Here is a 16,850-nt window from a genome sequence, read left to right as displayed (position 1 = left end):
TTCAATGTATGTGAACATTTAATGAAAGTAGTAATAGATAGAAATACTGTTTACTATTAAATTTATGAGTACCACAATGTACATTGCAATCTAAGGTGTTTTCCAGCACATCTACTGTTTAGAATATAACAGTAATTCTTCTTTTCTCCTTTAAGGTGGCTGTACTTTTGATGATGGTCCTGGAGCTTGTGATTACCACCAGGATTTATATGATGACTTTGAATGGGTACATGTTAGTGCTCAAGAACCTCATTATCTGCCACCAGAGATGCCTCAAGGTAAGAGTCATTCTGCTTACTGAGGTTGGAAAAGCCCTTTGGAATATGTAGCATTTTCTTATATTAGGTTATAATATAATAATTTGTTATAACAAACTACTGTGGTCAAACTACTTGACCCCATCAAAGACCCTCAATGGATTCTTTGCCTTTTCTTGAATAACTTTATCTAATCCTTTGCACCTCAAGAAAATTCACTGTAATCTTCGTTATCTCTGACCCTGAAAAAAGGTAAGTATTAGTGCTTATTTTCCTGTTTAATAAAAAAGCAAAATGGAAATAAAACCAAACATAAAAAAATAAAAAGAACATTCAAAATCCTTTCAAAACTGTCTACATTGTGAGATCAGCTCACTTACTACCTCTTCTATTAAATCATGAGATTTGATGTAATCAGACCACTTTAATGGCAGAAAGCAAAGAAGAACTAAAGAACCTCTTGATGAGGCTGAAGGAGGAGAGTGGAAAAGCTGGCTTAAAAACTAAATGTTAAACAACTAAGATCATGGCATCCGGCCCCACTACTTCATGGCAAATAGAAGGGGAAAAGGTGGAAGTAGTGACAAATTTCCTCTTCCTGGGGTCTAAAATCACTGCAGATGGTGACCAGAGCCATGAAATCAGAAGACAGCTGCTTCTTGGCAGGAACCTAGATAAACGTAGACAGCGTGTTGAGAAGCAGAGACATCGCTCTACCAACAAAGGTCCATATAGTCAAGGCTTTCCCAGTGGTTGGTTGTGAGAGCTGGACCATAGAGTAGGCAGAGTACCAAAGAATTGTTGCCTTTGAACTGTGATGCTGGAGAAGACTCCTGAGAGTCCCTTGGACACCAAGGAGGTCCAACCGGTCCATCCTAAAGGAAATCAGTCCTAAATATTCATTGGAAAGACTGATGCTGAAGCTGAAACTCCAATGTTTTGGTCACCTGATGAGAACAGCTAACTCATTGGAAAAGTCCCTGATGCTGGGAAGGATTGAGAGCAGAAGGAGAAGAGGGTGTCAGAGGATGAGGTGGCTGGATGGCATCACCGAGGCAATGGCTGTTGAATGTGGGCAAACTCCGAGAGATGGTGAGGGACAGAGAGGCCTGATGTGCTGCAGTCATGGGGTCACAAAGAGTTGGACGCAACTTGGCGACTAAACAACAGCAACAACCAGACTGGAGAAACTTTCTTGTTTCATGGTAGGGAGAGAGCTTATCTCATGCCATTGGCTCTCAGGAGAGACAGGCTAGACAGAGATGGAGATGGAGAGGACTTTTGTGAGTTGACTGTAGAAAAATAAGGCTGAATCCTGCTTTCTTTACCTTGATCCTGTTACATCCTTTGCATTTTGGTTTTGTGAAATAGTACATCTTCTTATTGTTTAAGCCAGTTCAAATTGTGTTTTCCCTTAATTATTAATAACATAGGATCTTAACATATACATACCATTTTGTACACTGCTGCTGCTGCTAAGTCACTTCAGTCGTGTCCAGCTCTGTGCGACCCCATAGACGGCAGCCCACCAGGCTCCCCCGTCCCTGGGATTCTCCAGGCAAGAACACTGGAGTGGGTTGCCATTTCCTTCTCCAATGCATGAAAGTGAAAAGTGAAAGGGAAGTCGCTCAGTCGTGTCCGACTCTTAGTGACCCCATGGACTGCAGCCTACCAGGCTCCTCCGTCCATGGGATTTTCCAGGCAAGAGTACTGGAGTGGGGTGCCATCGCCTTCTCTGATTTTATATACCAGCAGGCTAATATTTGTGTCTTCATTTCCAGACTAGTTTGGAATTAATGTCAACCTCTGTGTGTATATTATTAAATTGAAAAATTGAAACTGCAAATAGAAATTTTAAAATACTTTACTAAAGAGAGTAAATTACTTTCCTATTACTTAGAAATAAAATATGGAATATAATTATGTATAATCACATATATAATATACAATATACTGATATTTAATAATGTAATATATTAATATACTATGCAATAATACATCATCATTGTTTTATAGTATATTATATGTGTTTGATGAGATATTTGCCTCTTAGTAGTAATTTAAATTTTAAAATATAGTTTCAGTGTTTTAATCATAATATTATACACTTCAATTTTTCTTACTGTTTCACCCCATGGTGTACTCTTTGAGAGTAGTGTGAATTAAATCTGCTTTCTACTCTAAATTGTCACTTTTCATGGGTGGGTAGACAAATGGATACTTCTGTAGCTGAGCTGAGCCATAGTTTCCAGAGGAATAAATTGGTACTAGGCAACTAGTACTCTTTTCTTCTCATATTTGACCCTTATGTTGTCAGCAGACTTATTTATTTATTTTTGCATTCTTTATGATTTCCTTTATTAAAATATTAAAACAAAACAGGTAAAACAATAAAATAGAAGCCATGATAATGTTTTATTTGGTGTAGTTAATGACTATAAGGAGGTTTCAAAGAGTCTTCTTAGCTTGCTGCTAATATTCTATGTATGACCTGGGTAGCATGGTCACTTCATGAAAATCCATCCAAGCTATGCTTAAAATTTACTTTTTATTTTTTTTTAATTTTAATTTTACATTGAAATATAGTTGATACACAATATTGAGTTAATTTCAGGTGTACAACAAAGTGATTTAGTTGTACATACACAAATATCTATTCTTATTTAGATTCTTTTTCCATATAAGTTATAACAGAATACTGAGTAGAGTTCCCTGTATTGAAGAGTAGGTCTTTGTTAATTATCTATTTTATATTTAGTAATATATATATGTTAATCCCAAGCTCCTAATTTACTGCCCCCCCCACCCCCACACACACTTTACCCTTTGGTAACAGCAAGTTTGTTTTCTGAGGCTGTGAGTCTGTTTTTGTTTTGTAAATAAGTTCATTTGCAACATTGTTCTTTATATTCCACATATAAGTGACATCATATGTTATTTGTCTTTCTCTGTCTTACTTCACTTAGTATGATAACCTCTAGGTCCATTTATGTTGTTGCAAATGGCATTATTTCATTTTTGTGGTTGAGTACTATTCCATTGTACATATATACCACATCTTCTTTACCTATTCATTTCTTGATGAAAATTTAGCTTGGCTATTGTAAATAATGCTGCAGTGAACATTGGGGTTGCGTGTGTCTTTTCGAATTATGGTTTTACCTGGATGTATTTCCAGGAGTGGGATTGCTGGATCAAATGGTGGTTCTGTTTTTAGTTTTTTAAAGAACCTCCGTACTGTTCTCCATAGTGGCTGTACCAGTTTGCATTAGTGTATGAGGGTTCCCTTTTCTCTAAACTCTCTCTAGTATTTGTTGTTTGTGGACTTTTTGATGATAGCCATTCTGACTGGTGTGAGGTGATACCTCACAGTAGTTTTGATTGCATTTCTATAATTAGCGATGTTGAGCATTTTTTCAGGTGCTTTTTGACAGTTTGTCTTCGTTGGGGAAATGTCTATTTAGATCTTCTGCCCATTTTTTGATTGGGTTATTTGTTCTAGACTCATTTAGTTGTGTATTGTAGGTTTGTATTTTCCCTCAAAGGTACATAACCTTATTTTCCTGGTACATTTTAGTTAAAGAAACTTCTGTAATATTTTATCTGCGCTTTCTCTGAGATATATTTAGACTGAATTTTTATATAAAAGTAGAAGGGGTGGGCTGGGATGCACATATTTTGACTGTTTATCATCAGAGAACAATCAGAAAGATGTTGATTTATGGAAATGTTACCATTGTTAATTACCATTGAAGATGGGTAATGAATAGCTGAAGAGTTACTGCTCAGATGACCTTGTTGGTTCACCTTTGATGAGCAGCTTAATCGGTGGTTACAGTACAGAATGATGTGCACAGAAAATGAAAGTGTTTGAAATTCAGCCACATCTTTCAATTAATAGGACATTAAGTAATTAATCATGCAGAGGAGGGAAAAAGATCATGGCCATTTTATTTTTGCAAATGCAATTTGTATTTGGTTTTTGTAGATGTTGAAGGAAAGTATCTATGTATCAGTTCTTCTTTTTCTGTTCTCTTTTTATCATCTACACCACTTTTTTTTTCATTTTCCCTCTGATATTCCTTTAAAATACTCACTGAACATTATTCATAATTTGGAAAAAAGGAGATACTTAGATTTAGCCTATTAAAATTTTATAAATGATCCATTTATTTTAAAATAGACATGTTTATTTTTCTCACTTATTAAAAATGAGAAAACTCAAACATATAGCAGCCCAAAAGTAAGGCTGAGTCTCTGATGCAAACATTTTTTTTCCCCATGGAACTATTTAAAACATTAAAAAAAAAATAGAGTATAGTTGATTTCCAATGTTGAGTTAGTTTCAGGTATATAGCTAAGTGAATCAGTTATACATATTCTGGATTGGCCAAAAAATTAGTTTTTGGGTGTTTCTGTAAGATGCCTAGTTGGCGCAGTGGTGAAGAATCCACTTGCCAATGCAGGAGACATCCCTGGGTTGGCAAGATCCCCTGGAGGAGGAAATGGCAACCCACTCCAGTATTCTTGCTTGGAAAATTCCATGGAGAGGGGAGTCTGGAGGGCTGCAAAGAGTCAGACATGTCTTAGCAACTGAGTGTGCGTGCTACAGAAAAATCCAAATGAACTTTTTGTCCAACTCAGTGTATATACATTTCCATTCACATATACATATACATGTACATATGGCTTCCCAGGTGCTGCTAGTGGTAAAGAACTTGCCTGTCATTGCAGAAGATGTAAAAAGAGATGTGGGTTCGATTCCCAGGTCAAAAAGATCCCCTGGAGGAGGGCATGGTAACCCACTCCAGTATTGTCTGGAGAATCCCATGGACAGAGGAGCCTGGTGGACTACAGTCAGTAGGGCCCCAAAGAGTTGTATACCACTGAAACAATGGTATTTAGCATGCATGCACGCATACATGTACATATATTCAGTCTTTTTTAGATTCTTTTCCCACATAGACCATTACAGAGTATTGATAAGAGTTCCCTGCGCTATACAACTATTTTATAAATATAATGTGTGTATATCAACCCCAGTCTCCCAATTTATCCCTCCCTCTCTTACGCACTTTGTTTTCTACATCTGTAACTCTTTTTCTGTTTTGATACATGTTTATTTGTACCCTTTTTTAGGTTTCAGATATGAACAATATTATATTTGTCTTTCTCTGTCTGAATTCTTCACTCTATATGATAATCCCTATCTAGGTCCATCCATTGTGCTGCAGATGACACTATTTTGTTTTTATTCACTGAAAAATATTCCACTGAATATGTACCACATCTTCTTTATCCATTCCTCTGTTGACTGATGGGCATTTAGGTTATTTCCATGTCCTGGCTATTGTAAGTAGCACTGCAGTGAGCATTGTGGTGCGTGTATCTTTCTAAATTATTATTTTCTCAAGGTATATGCTAAAGAGTGGGATTGCTGGATCATATAGTAGCTTTATTTTCTGTTTTTTTTAAGGAACTTCCGTATTGTTCTCCATAGTGACTATACCAATTTACATTCCCACCAACAGTGTAGGAGGGTTCCCTTCTTTTCACACCCTCTCCATCATTTATTGCATGTAGATTTATTGACGATGGCCATTCTGACTGGTGTGAGGTAATACCTTTTTGCAGTTTTGATTTTAATTTCTCCACTAATTATTGATGTTGAGAATCTTTTCATGTGCTTTTTAGTTATCTGTATGTCTTCTTTGGACAAACGTCTATTTAGATCTTCTGGCCATTTTTTTTTTTATTGGATCATTTGTTTTTTAAATATTGAGCTGCATGAGTTGTTTGCATATTTTGGAAATTAATCCCTTGTCAACAATCTTGTTATTGGACTCTCTTTACAATACTTGGACATTGTTAATTGGCATCTGTTTGTTGATCTTTTTGTCATAAAAAGGTAGCAGGGAAGAGATAAGAGAGAATAAATAGATTAGATACTAAAAGAATGAAGATGAGTAGAAAAGAAAATTACTTCTTTTTGTTTGAAGACATAATGCTGTTAATGATTGCTTAAAGTGTTCTTCAGCAAAGCTGCCTTTGTCAGCTGATAATGATGGTGATTGAAAGGCCAGTGTAGGACATTTAAAATAGCATGCAAAAAAAATGAGTATATCCTAATGGCCAAAAAATCATATGAAAATGAGAGTACCTGCTCAACTCTTACATCAAAGGAATACAAATTAAAGCCACAACACGAAGAAGCTACAACACATGGAGCAAGAGGATGAAAATTAAAATTTCAAGTGTTGGTGAGAGTATGGAGCAAGTGAAAGTCTTCATGTACTGAACTTTGGTCAAGTATCAATCTGTATAACCATTTTGTACAGCCTAATTTCCCGGAAGACCCATGGAGTATCAGCCCAGCAGGACTCAGTACACATGTTTTCTAAATAACGTGTACAAGAGCACTTACAGCATTAGTATCCAAAATAGTCCGAAACTGAAAACAATTCAAATGTCTGTCAACAGTGCAATGAATAAAATCCTGATAAATCCACATAATGTTGCAATGTAAATGAACAAACTGTTGCTATATATGATATGAATGAATTTTACACACATAATCTTGAGGGAAAGAAACTAAACACAAAAGGGTATGTACTTTTATTTATGTAAATTTCAAAAACAGGCAAAACAAATTGATGATATTAGAAGTCAGGATATTATTTACCTAACAGAAGGACCTGGAGGGGTGGGGAGTGGTTAGTGCTTGGAAGGTGACAGGAAGGAGATTTCTGGATACTGGTAACACAATCTTTCTTGATCTACATGGTTTATTCACAGATAAGCTGAAATTGAAAAATCATTGAAGTGTATAATTATGAGTTGTGTTCTTTTCTCTATATGTCTTATATGTTAATAGAAAATGCCAAGAAGTAGAATAAATAAAATCACAGCTCACAAGGATACTTTGGGGAAACTAGACAAAGAATTAAAAGATGTTACAGATTAGAATGAAAATATATAATAGGATACCTCAAATGGGTTCAAACTCCTTTTTTTTTTCCCTCACCAACCTTTATCCCTTTTCCCACATTCAAAGATAATATGCTCTTTGACATCTCTGAGCCTTTGTATTAATATGTTTCCTTTCCTCTGTTTAGGCAATTATCTGTTTATCCATTCATCAGACTCCTACCCATTCTTACTATGTCTGCTCAAGTTCTATCTGCTTTGGGAAGATTCTCCTGGCTGGCATGGAGTTTTTATATATTTCTTCTGTCCTCACTTTTCAGATATGCTGTCCACTGTACCTGGTACATGCTTCAATTGCAGGCTGTTATAATACTTTAAAATATCTCCTTTTCTCCACCAAACTATAATGTCCTCATGAACATAAATCATATTTTTCATCTTTGGTTTTCCAAGACACTATTTCATTTTACTTAGGGAAAATGTCAACTTATATAATGTGGTTTAAAATATTTTGGTCAAGCATTAAACAAAAAACGTCTCCCTCTTGCTTTAAAATTAATTGAATTAAAAATACCTTACTTCTCAATCATTACATTCAGTTCAGATTTTAATGTAATTAGAAGATCTTCATATACTTAATAATATTTAGCTTTTGCTTTCATAAATGATTTCATCTATTTATTTTGGTTTTAATTTTAAATATTGTTAATACTACCAAGAAGGAGCTCGTTTTAAGGATCTCTCTCTTTTTCTTTTGTCTTTTACTAGTCAAATTAATTCCAATCTTCTACTCCTTAAAAATCTAGGCTATAAAAATCTAATCCATAAAGAATGAGAGGTGTTGCAGGGAAGTAGAAATTGTTCTTCGATCTCAAATACATCTGTATTCTTGACCTTGTCAGATGTTCCTGTCTACTTATGACATCATGAAACGAATTCACTGGACCATTTTGCTACATGTTCTGACCTAGATCCGAGCATAGACATTGTGATTGACATCTCAATAAATTTATCTTCATCTGTAATTATGACTCCTTTTTCCTTTTAACAGGTTTTGTAAAATGACTAATTAAATTTTAGTTTAGAGTCTCTAGAGTACTCATCTGACAGTTTAAAATTATGCTATGCTGTATTCTACCTTCAGTCTAGTACTTTTCCCCGATGATAATGTAAATCACTATGCAGAGTCCCTTCTGTAAAATGCACACATTCTGTCTATCTAAGTATCTGTTTATGTCTGTCTATCACAAAAATAAAAGCCCTTTGTTAATAAATTAATCTGAAGGTTGAAGAAAGAAACCATTCCTCCTAGGTTATAAAGCTTAGTGAGGTTGTGATTCAATAGTTTAAAAGCCCAACTAAGTATCAATTCTTCCCCCTTGTCAAATCCTCAGACTGAAATTTAGAGAGCAAATGGCATTACACAGAGAAGAATGAATACTGAACAATACTAATAAATGTGCCTGTAAATTCATTTATTATTTTTGGAAGAGTGTATCTTTTTTTTAAATTTCTTTTATCCAAGAGTTTATAAATACAAATAATTAGCCAGGTTGTTAAAATAAGTTTTGTCTTCTTCACATATTTATTTGAAGAGACTAAATGTTTTTTGTATTCAATAGTGAGCATGCATAGGTCTCATGATTTTGTGCCTGGTTTTCTTCTGACATTGTATCATATAGGGAAAAACAAATGAAATATTATATTTAAATAATAATATTTGTTAACTAACACAATTTCAGCTAGATTTTTCTATATAGCAATAGTCCCTTAGTTTTCTAGGTAAAGACTTACTCACAACTTACTAAATAATACTAGTTATTCAGTATATCACATTTTAATATATCTAAGAAATTTCAAGGGAGTTTTTGTGTTGTCTTACTGTTTGTAGTCGATAGTCTGTCTCATTGGGAACCTTAATCACTCATTAAAATGAGTGGGTAGCCTTGCAATCACCCTCTTATGACAGTTGATAATAAGGCATGTGTTTCTACAAGATCATAATTGCTAAATTCTCACATATCTGAGTTAACAGAATTATTTGATATCAAATCTGTCAGAGTCAAAATATGGCAGAAAGTGGTAGAATAAAGTTATGTGCATGTAATGTTGGTTAAGTGTTACAGCTAGTTTTGTTTATGTTAGAGGATAAAGCAAATCAGGCCAAAATGTTGGTTTATTCTGTTTGCCGTCTGGTTATTATTGTCTGTTAATACTAGCAAAGATACTGTGTTGTGGACCTTGCAGTTGTCTTAAGCACCACTTGAGAGAGGGTTTATAGTGGAGAGAAGAAGGGAAGGGTGGCAAGGAGAGAGAAGGAAAGGATAAGAGAATAACTTAACGTTAGTTCATTAAAACAGATGGAAATACTGTAAGTATTGAATACAGGCAATAGAGTCTAAGAAAGGGACAGAGTCTAAAACCCTCAGTTTAAAACTAGAAGGCTATGCATCAAAATCATTTGATTTTTAGATTAAAAAAAAAAAATAGTAGAGTTCTCTTTTTGAAAGCAGTACTTCTCAGCACTCAAATATGTAAAATTGATAACTAAGAGCCATGGTCCCAGAACTTGCTTGCTTTGTACTCCCTAACATCCCTACCCTACCCCTTTCTCCATCACCCAGTTCCATCAAAATGGCTTCTCCAAGAAATACTTACGGAAGTAACATTCCAAAGGACAGCTTTAAATAGTTAAATGCACATTCAGCACTTCAGATAAGCCTGCTCCCATTGGCTATGACTTATTGGTAGTTTACTGGGTTCCTACTATACCAGGGACATGATATATATTTTTAATCCTCATGTGGACCCTGAAAATTAGTGACAGTTTAGAGATAAGTGGAGTGAATAACTTGCTTAAAGCTGCTTAGGGATCAAATTTGAAGTTGGGTCTATCTGACTAATATCACAATTATTCTTGCTACAGTGCTATCCTTCTTGATAAATTGTGGTGTAGCTGATGTATTTTCTTCACTTGGTCTTGCATCTTTAAATCCCCTATAAAAGGAGCTATGTATTAGGTTTATTCCACAATGTTTTCCTACAACTTTGTCTAGGTCCTGTTTTTTCCCAAAATTTAAAAGCTTGAAATGACTGTCTCTTAATCTTCACATGAAGTGGAGTCTGAGACTTGCTGTTTGGAATTGCAGTTGAGCTTTGGGATTTCCTCATGGTATTCTCACCCACTAGTAAGAGGAGCTGACCTTTCTTTGACTTACCTGTATGTTATTTTTAGTTATTTGATGAACACTTGCTGCATGGCTGTCTAAGCAAAACCTTGGAAACATATATATTATCTGCTGTCTCATTAGAACATTTATGGTAGAAGGAAAAATTTTGGACTAAAGAACTCAGACTAAAAATTAGGGTTTGAAAATAGTTTTAAGACATTGTTTGCAATAGGATATTTTCGGACCTGAATTATGGGCTTATTTCAACATGCTCTTCCAAACCATATTATCATGTGTCTGTTGGTGCTTTTGCCCTCAGCACAGAGAAGATAGTTTACCACATTTGAGTTGCTTATTAAAAACAGTAGGAATCGGAGGCAGTGCAGGGTCAGAGAGTGAAAGGCTGTAATGGACCCTGTGAAGGGTGAGCTACTTCATGAGGGCAGGTTTTTAATGTAAGTACTGTTACCCTTGTGCACATAAATGCAGCGTGAAGAATGTCTAAATTACAGTGGACAGAAGTGGCATGCTGAGACAGGAATATTTTCCTGTTATTTCAGGTACGTAATGTATCTGAGTTAGATATGTCTCTGTATATCTCAGGGGGAGAAAACAGGTCAGTATTTAAAAAAAAGAAAAGAAATTAATATTGGTGTCAGTGTTAGAGAACTTCCAATCTCCTAAATGAATTAGGGGTACGAATACAGAGTAATTTCAAAGACTATCCAGTCATCTTTAACATGTGCCTTAAAATCAATACATGGTCTAAGGAAACAAAATTACTTTTCCTTGGAGGGGAGAAAGACTGAAAATACACTTATGACCTTATCCGTCCCTCTCCAAAAATAAACTTGCCTCATGATGGCTAAAGAACTCTTTTAGACATTCTCAGCTTCAAAGCTTTGTCTTCAAACATTAGAATGCCAGGGGAAACAAATTACACACAAAAAAGCAATGAAATCTAAGTGATTAAATTAGAGGTTATTTAAAGATATGTGATGTTAATTTTCTCCTATAGTTAATGTTGTAAAAAATACAGAGCTATGTGTATATATTTATCATTACATTAAAAAGATGCTTTGAATATCTTCGAAGATTGTCAGTTTTCAACCTTGTATATGTCGAGAGTATGTTGACAGACCTTTCCCCCTCCTTGAAAGAGGAAATTATTGATTATTTAGTTATTATAATAATTAAATTATTATTCCCTTGTTATAATAGAAGTGAGATGTTTTATACATTAAGAGCACGTGACAACTTATAAATGCCAGCAGCATCATGAAATCTTCACCTGGGGATGTAGATTAAAAAGATACACTGACTTGCTTCTTGTAGTTTATGGACTAAGGTAGGACAATTCTACAAATTTTATCAAGTAAATTATATATTTCTGTTCCTCTCTTCCTCCCCTAGTTCTGAAATAGTTGGTGGATTAAATAGAAAAGTGGAATGGCAAATATGGCTATTTAAAAAAAAAATTATATTTTGAGTGCATGGTTTTTATCCAAGCTAGGGTAGACTTAATGGATAATTTTTAAAAAATGCTCTTCTGACCACTTAGGCATTTTTACATGTCATTTCACTTAAATTCCATAAAAGCCTTTCTAGGTATGTATTAACACATCTTTTAGATGAGGGAACTGAGGTTCAGCGAGGCCAAGTAAATTTTCAGAGGTTTCATGTCTTGGGAAACTCAAGACTGGGAATTCAAGTATAAACAGATATAGCATAAAGATCTCACTTTTGACCTCTCTGTAAACAAACTGGAGTACAGATCCTTCCTTTAGAGACTACAGAAGAAAAAAAGCTTCAGGGCTGACTTGAAAGTATGGCAAAGCTTCTCTCTCATGTTTTCTCCAGCTCCAGATGGTAGAGAGCCCAAGTCAAAATGTCTTTGAATCATAAATAAAGAAAGCTGCTTTCACACAAGAGGAAGACCAGGATTGCTAATTAAGTGATGTCCTTGAGGTTCCAGGTTCTTTTGTCTCTCAGTTCCTCTACTGTTAAGGTTATCTTTTAACCTCAGGCTTGCTCCCCTCATGGGTATAAGATCTGTAGCTATTCTAGGTATTAATTTCAGACACTGAAAAAAGAGGTTGTCTCTTCATTATGTCTGTTTTTTTGTTTTTTAATCAGCATAAAGAACTTTTCTGAGATGCCCATCAACAGATTTATCTTCTTGTCTAATTGGCCAAAATCATGTCCCATACCTATGTCTAAACCAACCAGTGGTGAGCAGAGTAAAACATGATTGAGTGATACTTTCAAGCCTGTACTCCTCTCCAAGATGGAGCAGAGGTTGAAGTTAGTGCCAGCTTCTTCTGATCTTGTTGCTGCTGCTGCTGCTACTGCTAAGTCGCTCAGTTGTGTCCGACTCTGTGCAACCCCAGAGACGGCAGCCCACCAGGCTCCCCTGTCCCTGGGATTCTCCAGGCAAGAACACTGGAGTGGGTTGCCATTTCCTTCTCCAGTGCAGGAAAGTGAAAAGTGAAAGTGAAGTCGCTCAGTCGTGTCCGACTCTTAGTGACCCCATGGACTGCAGCCCACCAGACTTCTCCATCCATGGGATTTTCCAGGCAAGAGTACTGGAGTAGGGTGCCATTGCCTTCTCTGGATCTTGTTGCTAGACAGGTTGTAATGGAATAAAGATGGGGAGGATACTGGGTAGGTAACAACAATGCCATTACAGAACTATTTGATGCAGATATAGTAGGAAAGGGATATAGGTAGTAGAATTCAGAAGCTGTGACATTTAGAAGAGTGGACAAATAAAGCAATTATCATAGCAACATGATATTCTCTAATGCACTGAGAGCCTTTTTCCTTGATTTCAAAGCATTTACTGTATCTGTAACTTGAGAAGTGGAAAATCTTCCTGCCCTATTTCAGTTATCTGGACTTCACTTGTGGCTCAGTTGGTAAAGAATCCACCTGCAATGTGGGAGACCTGGGTTGGATCCCTGGGTTGGGAAGATCCCCTGGAGAAAGGAAAGGCTACCCACTCCAGTAGTCTGGCGTGAAGAATTCCATGGACTAGTTCATGGGGTCGCAAAGAGTCAGACCTGCAATTATTACTATTGAGGGATTTTATATTCTCTCTTGTTTTCTTATGACATAGAAGAAATAAATTAATATACTTTATAAAAACTCAAAAGTTATAATGTAGATGAACATATGCTAAAGATATATTAATTGATTAATGTAGAAGCCAGGAGGATGGTAAGGCTTGTTCAAAAGATTTTAGGAACAAGGGAAGCATTTATAGGCATGAAAAGAGTGCTGTAGTAAGATTCCTAATTTTATACTAAATAAGTTAATGTCTAACAGGGTAATACATCTGAAACCTTTGAGGTTATCTTTACTACCAAACAGAAATCATATGCTACTCTACTAGACAAAATTTATTTGCTCTTTAAAATCTCATTTGTATTGCCATGAGCTTTCTGCAAGTTAACATCTTCTCTCACAGATTTATAAAATGTCTTAATCAGTAATGAATAGTGAATCGAACAAAAGTACATACAGTTAAAAAATTAGCTGCTCCTTGAGTGAAGAATATGTAGTCATTCTTTTGCCTAGTTTTTTTAACTTTTTTTTTTTTAACCAATTCCCCGTTATGAACATACTCTCCAAAGGTAATTCTTGTTAAAAAGAACAACAGAAAAAATAGCTAAAATGTATGGAGCATGCCAAACAATTATTTTTAGTTTCTATGGTCTCACAAATTAAGGGAACAAATCTTTGTGTTTGTGCAAAGTCCTTTTGGCAGCAGCAGTAAAGAGCCTGCCTACCAACGTGGGAGACTTTGGAGATGCAGGTTCGATCCCTGGGTTGGGAAGATCCCTGGAAGAGGGCACGGCAACCCACTCCAGTAGCCTTGCCAGCAGAATCCCTGGGACAGAGAAGCCTGGTGGGCTATGGTTCATAGAATTGCAAAGAGTTGGACACAGCTGAAGCCATTTGGCATAGCACAAAGCCCTTTAGGAAACTTCACAGTTTATGAGCAAAGGTTTTTTGAAATTTTTATTTTTCTGAATTCAGAGTCTTAGCATGCAGGCAGAATCTAAAGAATTAATGCAGATTAGTCACTTAACTAGGGCTTCCCTAGTGGCTCAGAAGGTAAAGAATCTGCCTGCAATGCAGGAGACCTGGGTTTGATCCTTGGGTAGGGACGATCCCCTGGAGGAGGGCATGGCAATCCACTCCAGTATTCTTACCTGGAGAATCTGCATGGACAGAGGCTACAGTCCATGGGATTGCAAAGAGTTGGACACGACCGACTGACTGAGCACAGCACTTGACTAAGATAGCAGCATAGGTGACTGAGGACAAGGGATAATATCAATATTTTAATATTACATATATTAATATTTATTACCATAATATTTATATTGATTTCTATTAATATTTAGTATTTAAAAATAAAAATAGATTCTATGAAGTTGTGTTTGTTTTTAATATCAAAACCATAATAAAATCAGTTTAATGCACCAAAGAAATTACCTGAAGAGATACAAAATCTATGCTAAATTACACAGAAAGTTAGGAATAATTTTACAACCTGTTGTTAAGAGGAGATTGAAACTGCTAAGATCAATTTGTTTTTTAATATAAGGAAAACGTACTTCCAGTCTGGCATTCATGTGATATTTGGCAGTAAAAGCGAAGGAAAAAATCACAAAAAAGCCTATCAAAATTGAGTCAAAGTTTTCAACACAGTTTATTGCTTCTTTTTGGGACTCATTATTTGCAGGTATTTAGTTCAGTTCAGTTCAGTCACTCAGTCATGTCTGACTCTTTGTGACCCCATGAATCGCAGCACACCAGGCCTCCTTGTCCATCACCAACTCCTGGAGTTTACCCAAACTCATGTGCATTGAGTCGGTGATGTCATCCAGCCATCTCATCCTCCTTCCTCTCCTTTTCCTCCTGCCCACAATCCTTCCCAGCATCAGGGTCTTTTCCAATGAGTCAACTTTTCACATGAGGGGGACAAAGTATTGGAGTTTCAGCTTCAAAATCAGTCCTTCCAAAGAACACCCAGGACTGATCTCCTTTAGGATGGACTGGTTGGATCTCCTTGCAGTCCAAGGGACTCTCAGGAGTCTTCTCCAACACCACAGTTCAAAAGCATCAATTCTTTGTCGCTCAGCTTTCTTCACAGTCCAACTCCACATTCGTACATGACCACTGGAAAAACCATAGCCTTGACTAGATGGACCTTTGTTGGCAAAGTAATGTCCCTGCTTTTCAATATGCTATCTAGGTTGGTCATAACTTTCCTTCTAAGGAGTAAGCGTCTTTTAATTTCATGGCTGCAATCACCATCTGCAGTGATTTTGGAGCCCCCCAAAATGACACTGTTTCCACTGTTTCCCCATCTATTTCCCATGAAGTAATGGAACCAGATGCCATGATCTTAGTTTTCTGAATGTTGAGCTTTAAGCCAACTTTTTCACTCTCCTCTTCCACTCTCATCAGGAGGCTTTTTAGTTCCTCTTCACTTCCTGCCATAAGGGTGGTGTCATCTGCATATCTGAGGTTATTGATATTTCTCCTGGCAGTCTTGATTCTAGCTTGTTCTTGTTCCAGCCCAGCGTTTCTCATGATGTGCTCTGCATATAAGTTAAATAAGCAGGGTGACAATATACAGCCTTGACATACTCCTTTGCAGGTATTATACTTTAAAAATATCCAAAATAAATTTTTCTCTGCAAGCTTGTTACAGTTTCTTATGTCCACTGAAGTTTTACCTGGACTACTTTGTTTCAAAGTTCTGAAATAATCATACTTATTTTTTCCTTGAAGACAAAATTACTGTCTTTTCCCTGGTACATAATTGGTCATCCCTTGGTTCATGGGCAACTCCACTTAATGTCAAAAGTCTGTTTCAGAAAAGCAGATATTCTATGTGAGATTGCTATATAACAAGAAGTCAATTTCCTATTATTTTAAATGAGAAAAATTTTAATGTGTCACATTGCTAACCAAAATGCCTGATCTGTTAATTAAAACATAATGAAAAGACAGCAAATGTAATAAGTTATCAAAGTAGGTGGTATAATGCTTGTTGGAGATGTCTGGATGGCTTTACTGACTCGACGGACATGAGTTTGAGCAAGCTTCGGGAGTTGGTGATGGACAGGGAGGCCTGGCATGCTGCAGTCTGGGGTCGCAAAGAGTCAGACACGACCGATCAACTGAACTGAACTGAACAACTGACAATGCTTGAATTTTTTTTCCTCATCCAAACAATTAATATGATTCAAATAATTAAGTATATTAGAGTTTCTTTGTATGGAATAGATTGCTTTGTATTCATTATATCTGCACACATACCACCTGTAGTCACACTGAACTTTTCAAAATAGTCACACAATTCTGATGTTTCAGTCAGTTCAGTTCAGTTCAGCCTCTCAGTTGTGTCCGACCCTTTGCGGCCCCATGGACTGCAGCATGCCAGGATTCCCTGTCCATCACCAACGTTGGTGATGCC

At 36.2% G+C, this 16,850-nt stretch overlaps 1 protein-coding gene across 7 annotated transcripts in view; it reads left to right on the top strand.

The window, feature by feature from the left end:
• Positions 1–16,850, top strand: part of PTPRK (protein tyrosine phosphatase receptor type K) — a 612,930-nt gene that overhangs the window by 142,368 nt on the left and 453,712 nt on the right. For all 7 annotated transcript variants that reach the window (NM_001191537.1, XM_024996500.2, XM_059889627.1 and 4 more), the window contains exon 2: positions 156–278. In NM_001191537.1, coding sequence (NP_001178466.1) covers positions 156–278 — 123 coding nt within the window. The remainder of the gene's footprint in view (positions 1–155; positions 279–16,850) is intronic.

Source organism: Bos taurus, chromosome 9 (genome assembly GCF_002263795.3).
Source record: "Bos taurus isolate L1 Dominette 01449 registration number 42190680 breed Hereford chromosome 9, ARS-UCD2.0, whole genome shotgun sequence".
Lineage (NCBI taxonomy): Eukaryota > Metazoa > Chordata > Mammalia > Artiodactyla > Bovidae > Bos > Bos taurus.
The sequence above is the reverse complement of the archived record's forward strand: the minus strand, read 5'-3'. Positions and strand labels throughout refer to the sequence as shown.